The sequence below is a fragment of the Sinocyclocheilus rhinocerous genome, unplaced genomic scaffold (genome assembly GCF_001515625.1).
Source record: "Sinocyclocheilus rhinocerous isolate Xijiao unplaced genomic scaffold, SAMN03320098_v1.1 scaffold21, whole genome shotgun sequence".
Classification (NCBI taxonomy): domain Eukaryota; kingdom Metazoa; phylum Chordata; class Actinopteri; order Cypriniformes; family Cyprinidae; genus Sinocyclocheilus; species Sinocyclocheilus rhinocerous.
In genome coordinates, this window is record NW_015641422.1 from 854,634 (window position 1) to 863,313 (window position 8,680).

General features: G+C 36.6%; 1 protein-coding gene across 2 annotated transcripts in view; it reads right to left on the reverse strand.

Moving 5' to 3' along the window:
- The window catches only part of LOC107754821 (protein PRRC2A-like), a 21,434-nt gene extending 17,827 nt beyond the window's left edge, over positions 1-3,607 (reverse strand). For both annotated transcript variants that reach the window (XM_016571412.1, XM_016571413.1), the window contains exon 1: positions 3,436-3,607. In XM_016571412.1, coding sequence (XP_016426898.1) covers positions 3,436-3,550 — 115 coding nt within the window. In that variant the 5' untranslated portion in view covers positions 3,551-3,607. The remainder of the gene's footprint in view (positions 1-3,435) is intronic.
- Positions 3,608-8,680: the final 5,073 nt, after the last annotated feature.

An 8,680-nucleotide genomic window follows, 5' to 3' on the forward strand; every position in this document is an offset into this window, starting at 1 on the left:
TGACAACAAGATCGCGAATTCGAAAGTGAAAGCATCCGAAGCCCGCAGCTTAACACAGCAAAAGAGAAACTCCCGTTCACAAAATTCAAATCACAAATAATACTACTGATGATAAAGAACGGGTTGAATGAAACCACTTTCGTTTCCATATAACTATAAACTATGATAACAGTTCATCAGCATGCATGAATAATCCCATGTTGAAGTGCAAAAAAAAAAATTTTTTAATAAAATATTGCGACCAAATCATGTGCTCGTGCGACCAGCTGAGAAAGTTAGTTGCAAAAGAGCGACCAGTGGGAGTAATGAGTCTGGAGCCCTGTATAGGCTATACAGTGCATGAAAAGCAAACTGGTGCTCTTCTGTTTCTTTTGGTGTATGATTCCCCCTTGTCTGGTATAAAAAGCACAATAATTGCGGTTGTCTGAAACAACCGCGGTTAGATCAAATAATCGCGATTAGGACGGTTATTTAATTATCGCGACAGGCCTACATAAATTATTCATTGACTCTTATTAAAGCAACTGTATTAAAGTTCTTCAGTCAAGGGCCTTGAGATTTTTCTCTTTGTGTTTTGTTTTATTACCATTATTGGGATAGCTCACCCAGAAATGACTAATCTGTCATCATTTACTCACTCTCAAGTTTGTTTGTTTTTTTTTAAACCCAAATGAGTTTCTTTCTTCTGTTGAAAATTTTGAAGAATGTGTGTAACCAAACGGTTGCTGGTCCCCAGTTACTTCCATAGTATTTTGTTAATTTTTTCAAAGTTAGTGTGGACCAGCAACTGTTTGGTTACCCAAATTCTTCAAAACATTCTTCAAAATATCTACTTTTGTGTTCAGCACAAGAAAGAAATTAATACAGGTTTGGGACGACATGTGAGTGAGTAAATAATGACAGAAGTTTCATTTTTGGGTGAACTATCCCTTTATTAGGGCCTTTCGCACCGCTTTAGTTCCAGAACTAAATGTACAGTACTAAAGTACTGGGACGATTTTGCGCGAACTATTTCCCAGTACCAAAAAGTGGGTAGTTCCACAATTAGTTCTGGTACTATGAAAAGGTTCCCGCGGTGCAAAAGGCCCTAATGACAAGCGTCAGCATGTTTAGTACTGTCCCTTTAAGAGCAGCACGCATCTAATATACAGGCATGCATCCGTTTTTCTCTCAACTGTTTATTTTCACTTCAGACATAACCAACAGTGTTTACATGTAATCCTTGTGTGTTTGGCAGTATTAACTCAATCAGACGCAAAACATAACTTAGTCCAGTAATTAGGCACTTTGACAGGCTTTTTAGCGTGGGCACGCTTCAGCTGTACGCGCTCAGAGAAAGCGCACGTCAGAACAGCACTCGAATGAAATGTTTAACCGGCAATGCCTTAAAGCACATGCAAATAATATACTATTGCGATTGCAAATAAGTGTAGTGTCCCGTGGAGTAACTCTACCGCTGAGATAACATTTGATGTGAATTTATGTTGTGTTGTACAGTATATAGAGACGGAGGCACGCTGTAGCACGATACTACAATATTTCTTCAAAAGCAGATCGTAGAGACATTTTGATCATCCATGATCAAAAATAGTCATATCGCACACCCCTACACCCAATCAAAATATAAGTTCGGTTGAAGAAATTGTGACAGAACTACATTACTATTTTACATTAGCATGTATTTAAAATAACAATAAAAATATAACCAAGAAAACTTTAAGGAATGTCTAAATTTTTCGTCCATCTTTTGATTTAAATAACAAACCTCTGTTGTGCAGCACTTTGCCAAAAAAACAATTGTTTAAATTATTACATTTTAAAAGAATAATTATACCGTTCATGTTTAATGACTTTATTTGATTACCACTGTTTTCGATAATACATTTATATTAAATCATGAATCCAGAAAAATGAAACCAGACAACACAATTTCTGAAAAAAATAAAACATTTTATAGAGACCTTTTAATGTAAACATTTTTATAAAATTATTAAATTCATTAAATTCACTATTCATTTGTTCAGACAAGCTTTTTTATTATTTAAATTTAATGAAACCATTTCAAAAGAAATCCAGAAAAGTGAAATCATAAAACACAGAATATTTAATTGTTTTTAATTAAACAATTACATTTAATTTAATTGTTACATTTAAACAATTGTTTAAATGTAACAATTAAAGCAGGGAAAAAATGGAAATTGGGGGGGAAAATTATTTCATAGGGCCCTATAAATCAATGACAAAATACAGATACAATCACCATGAAATAGATTCTGCAAACCCATTTCATGTGACGCATTTCTGATTTCAAAAATATATTCAACAAGTGTTCAAAACTGTATTCAGAATTGTGAACATTAAGAAATGTGCATTAGAAAAGTTAACAAGATCCATGTTGATTTCATGCTGACCTGAGTTTAACGCAAGATCGTCTATATACAAACAGATAGAGACAAATTACTTTAAACTAGGGCTGGTAATTTAACGTGTTAATTAGATTAATTAATTACGGTGAAAAATAACGTTAAAATTATTAACACATTTAACGCACTTGCCCCGTCCCAGACCTATGTGGGTCATCTGACATTTCATACAGTTGATTGATGACAAATATGAGGCAGGGCAACAACTCACTGTGTGATGGAGCCTAGAGAACATAGTTAGAATGTCTCTAAAATTCAAGAAATGGGGCAAAAATGCCCGTTTGAGTTTTTGTCTCATACTTGCATCATTTAGTTAAGCAATATCACACGAGCAATAGGCTAAGGGCAATATCACACGAGTCCAAATGCGATACTAATCTTATACAACAGTTCAGTAAGTAAGAAGTTAACATTGTGTTATTTTAGACACAATGTTGTCTGTTTTGCTCAATTTTGCCAATGAAAATATAAAGACAAAGCAGAACTGTTCATCTCAGAGCAACACACAGCGGCATTTTATTTCTTAATGCACGTTTTGAACGAATTGGGTGAACCATTTGGCACATTGAACCATTGGCCATAGGCGCGTTGGATTTGAAGCGCCGCTGCACAGAGCAATGACATCAAACTAGCTATGACATCAAAGTATCGCGAGAGCGATTCAAAAGCATAAGGAGTCGTCTGCTCTCTATAGCTCTCGCAGTACTTTGATGTCACCCACCGATCGGTCTGATGGTGATGATCCGCTTCAAGTCGAACAAGCCTGGGCCTTTAATCATTAAGACGTTTACCACCTCCTACTGGCAGTTTTAGTTACTTATTTAGAAACTATTAAAGAAATAAAACTTATTAAAGAAATAATTTAATATTTCCATAGTCATAATAATAAGTGATAAAATAAATTATTAATGGAATAGTTCATGTAGTTCAATCACGTAATTAATTAGATTAAAAATTTTAATCGTTTACCAGCCCTACTTTAAACATAAGCTTTAAGTCAATGCAAACTCACCAACAGGCTTCTGTGCTTCAATGCTCTTTCCTTTGTAGGTATCAAACAGGTTGAGAGACGCATACTTGGTTTTGCCATCCTTCCCCTTTGCCGTTTGCCCAGAGCGCTCTGACATTGCGCTGTACGCTCATTGAGTATGTTGAGTCCTGAGACTGACAGAGAAAGAGAGAAAGAGAGAGTGAAAAGGGAGAACGTGATGCTGAGTCGAAGGGTGTCCCCTTTCAAGCGTTCCCATATTTTCAGGATCAAAATAAATTGCCAAACTGAACAGCCAAGTGTAGGCATGAAAGGAAGGGTGTTTGGTATCGTTTATGTTTTACTGAAACGGCTGTATTTGCAAATACTATACACAAGACCCAAATCGCTAATGTAATTTCTATGGGTGGATTTTTCTCTGTGTAGTCCTTTTCTTATATCCTACCACATATGAAAGCTACAAGATTTATCAGCTTTACATGGGTATGAGTATGGATATTCTGAAGACAAGAATCAGTGTTTTTAGGTTTCATTATTTATATACATTTTTCACAATATCTCTTAGAAAAAGGAGATTGAACACCATTAAGAAAAAAGGTCCGTTCACACCACAAACTTTAGAGATACCTACGGCACCAACACAGATCGACGATCATGTTTAGGCCTAGGTTATTATAAGCTCTTTCTGCAGTTATATCATATGCTGCTTTAGGCCCAATCCCAATTCTACCCCTTAGCCCTTCACCTTTCCCCTACCCCTCCGTTTCGCGCGTTCACGTGAAGGGGTAGGGGTGTCTCAATTCTCTTTTGGTTGGAGGGGTAGGGGTAAGGGGAAGGGCCAGATAGCCCTTCAAACGAAGATTTTTCGGGACCACACTTCAAACGAAGGGGTATGAATTATCTCACTGTAAACCGGCTTCAGCGGCAACATGGCTGCCCGTTTAAAAAAAAAACAGCGATTATATCCTCTCGTTGCTGGAAAATATAATGTAGCGATTCAGTATTTAGTAGTGGTGTCCCAATTCTTAGGGGAATATTTTCACTACCACTTGACACTCTGTTTCAAGGGACAAGAGGAAGGGGTAGGCAGAGGGGTAGGGGAAGGGGAAGGGGTATAAAATAGAATTGGGATTGGGCCTTAAAGTCATCAGCTGGAAAAAAAATTCTGAAAGCAATTCCAATGATAGTGTGTCATTTTTCTTATGGCTGTGGAGTGACTTCACTATTCTCAAGGAATTGGAATGATTATTAAAATGTTATAGTTACCGTCCTTGGTGTGAACAGAACTTAAATCTGAAATTAGGTCAAATACTTTATTTCTAATCAATCAAATTCACACTTAGGGGCTGTTCACACAGAATGCGTCTTTGCTAGTGGTCGACCGATATATCGCCAAGGCCGATATATCGGCCGATATTTTGCCGTTTTTAAATATCGGCATTGGCCGATATGTTTTCCTGTTTGGCCGATGCGTTCGAGGCGGGACTTTTTTTGTGACGGCGCTGAGAACGGCAGCGCCTGAGCACACAGGGCTCACATTCTCCCCCTTGTTCGCTGTCGTCGTTCGCTGTCGTCGTTCTCCCTCTTGTTCGCTGTCGTCTAAATACAGATAGAAGTCTGTCTAATAATCAGATAGAATGGTTAAACAAAGGAATTAAAATGTATACAAAAAGTCTTATAACGATTGCTTTTATATTATTAGTAATAGAAAGGCAAACAATATAATACTTTTTTTGTTTGCCGTCAGCAGTCAGCAAATACGCATTTATATCATTTAAACAAATCTTTGAATGTCTAATAAACATCTAATTTCAAAAACCTTGCAAACTTAGTCGGACCCAGTTGTGAGATCTTGTGAAGTGTGCATGTGTATCCTGCATGACCGCGTGTTCTCTGCGTGACGGTCGGTCACTATTTGAATGCTGAATTGCATGCTGACAGGAGGAGAGTTCAGCTTCTGAACGATGATGATGATTTCCGTTGCGTAATACGTAAAATTTTGAAATATTTTTACTATTTAAAATAACTTTCTATTTGGGTTAATACTTCATTCAAATTAATTAAACACTTTTAAATCGACTGCAGCAATCATATTTTGCCACAAAAAACGTGATTCTCAATTTATCCAGAATCGTGCAGCTCTAGTCCTGTGTTTTTTGTTTTTTTTGTACTTGAGTGCAATCAATTTTGGTTGAAAAAATGAGAATCGTGTAAGAGAATCGTGATCTCAATTCCCATGGAGAAAAATCGTGATTCACATTTTAGCAAGAATCGTGCAGCCCTATTTCACGTTGTGTCACGCAAACCACGGCAGCGCGCACAGTCTGATCGTGACTTTGGCTCCGGTCCAGAGACGCGATTGCATGGAGCGGATCATATGCGCGAGTCGGCATATATTAAACACTTTTAAAACTACACAGCCTCAGCATGATTATGATCACTATTTTGTTTTACTAAGAGTTTCATATTGAATCTAGGGGGTAATCTATTAGACTGTGGCTGTCAAATGCGGCTTTACCGAGCTCAACGGCTCTGACCCGTGCAGATATAAACAAAACGCTATTTTACGCTAATTTAAAAAAGGGGCTCGATATGCCCCGCCCTGTCTTCTTGTTTCAGTTGAAATTACGTCACCACATAGAATAACGCTGTGTGTTTCAAGGCACTTCAGGGGACCTTTAAATAGCTAAGCATTAATTTTGGCATACTGAGGAAAATAATTCTCAGTTTTCATTGCCATTATGCTTTTCTCAAAGCATAAAACATGAATAAAATGTTATGGCTTCTTCACAAAGGCACAGTAATTATTACAACACTGACCAAACTGAGTTAAGACTGAAAACTGATCTCTTTATAGACTAGGATGACTCAACTATGCATAGATTCAGTTAAAACAGTGAGAAAACTGATATCAAATCAATAAATACCATAAAACCATGACTTTTACTGGTGATTTAGCCTACTGCATTCTGTATATCACTGTTCAGTTTGTTTACAAAGGTCCTCCTAGGTATTATGCTCAACCAACTCAAATCAACCGAGATACTGGGGTGTCCCATATTATTAGTTCAACAGATCTCACAGCACATGACCCATGTTTACGCCAGACGAGACAGAAATTTGCACAAACCCATCAGACAAGCAGCAAGTGAATTCAAACAGTACCCAAACCCATTTTTTCCACTAAATTGTTTTTTTCTGTACAGTAAGCCATCAGACAACTGCTCATCAATTCATAATTTCAGACTTAGCAACAAAAACCATTAATGACTTTAGCACATTTTTTAAAGGCCAGAAAAAGGCAGTTGTGACTGGTGTTACCATGGTGATGCATTATAAATGTTGTTCCTCTGTTTCTGCCTTGCGAGGGGTTGCATCCATAGCAACACCAGGGCTGTCTTTACTGCTAGCCAGTGACAGCCACTCAACTCACACACATTCATAAAATCTATGATTTTAAAATAAACAAAAGTCATGAACTCCAGCTAACACTATTAAATCAAAAAGCTGCATTTCTTCACCATGCTGTGATATTCATAACAAAAGTCGTGTCAAACACTAGACAAAATTAGCAAGCAAAACCTCCAGTATGACAAAAACTGAAACTGCCTACATCTTGCCACCTGTAGATTAATTATCATGAAGGTACACAATCTGTTACCTGAAATACAAAGCAACATATTAAAAACACAGCGATGGAGAACCAGAATAAAAGATGTTGGATTTCTGCCTTGTGAGGGGTTGCATCCATAGCAACACCAGGGCTGTCTTTACTGCTAGCCAGTGACGGCCACTCAACTCACACACATTCATAAAATCTATGATTTTAAAATAAACAAAAGTCATGAACTCCAGCTAACACTATTAAATCAAAAAGCTGCATTTCTTCACCATGCTGTGATATTCATAACAAAAGTCGTGTCAAACACTAGACAAAATTAGCAAAAGTAGCCTCCAGTATGACAAAAACTGAAACTGCCTACATCTTGCCACCTGTAGATTAATTATCATGAAGGTACACAATCGGTTACCCGAAATACAAAGCAACATATTAAAAACACAGCGATGGAGAACCAGAATAAAAGATGTTGGACAGCACGGTTCTGCGTGTTTATTTCCCATTAGTTTTCACAGAGCTCACCCATTTGGACAACACAAGAGACTCCACAAAAATAATAATAAATAGCCTAAAGGATTAATTTAACTTTAAAATTATTTAAAATGTCTAATTTTAACAGTAAAAGACTGTAAACATGCTAGGGCAAAAACCTGTTAATTGGTAAAATGGCAAGTTCTCTTTCTATAAAAAAAATTAAATGATTTAAAAATATATTTAGCTAAAAAATGTAAAAGATCTACTGGGATATTTTGTCACTCTAAAATACTGTTAAATTAATGGATTTGTAAAGTAAAAATGAACAGTCTTCTCACAATTTACAGTGAAAACCTGTAAACTGACACTCCCACAAATTCCTTGTGACACTTTAACTTAAATCAGTTATTGAAATATAGGCCTACAGTTTTTACAGTAAATTTAATAGTGCATTTACACAACACCGTTTTCAACTAAAAACAAATGCTTTATGCTTTTTGGTAGGGGTGTGCACGAATAGTCGAACATTAAAATATTTGGTCTGTAATTATTATTCGAACAATAAAAACACTATTCGAATTTTACTATGTGTTGATTTGCTGGCCGTAAATGAAGGGAAGCCATGATCAATTCTAAGCAGTTATAACTAAATGCACTGGGTGGCGCTGTGGAGCGTGTTAACAAGTTGATAGTATTTGATCACAGAATGTCGTCATCTGCCTCGCGAAGTTTGGATTTACTTTGATCTAAATGATCTTACTAAATGATCTGACAAAATGTAATTACTTCTGATCAAATTAATTAGTGAAACTGATTTATCATAATATCACCACCACGTACTCCGATTGAGCCGAGAAGAGAGCGCATCTGATAGCTAAATGATCTTGAGACACATATAAAGGTTCCTCGAGGGAAAGTGGTTTAACAAAGCGCTAAGAAACTGTTAGCACACGTTATCTGTCAGCGCGTTCTTATTGTTATTAGACTGAGGAACAAACTTTCACCCGAGCATGTGGATATTCTTGTTTCTCTCAGAATTAATACGTGAAACAATGTAAACACAATAAATATAGGCCGACTCGAGTATATGTAATTGGCACAGTCTGCTTGATTTTTCCATTTGCTCTGCTTGATCTTGAATTTTTTTTTTGTTTTTTTGTTTTTTTTTTGTTTACA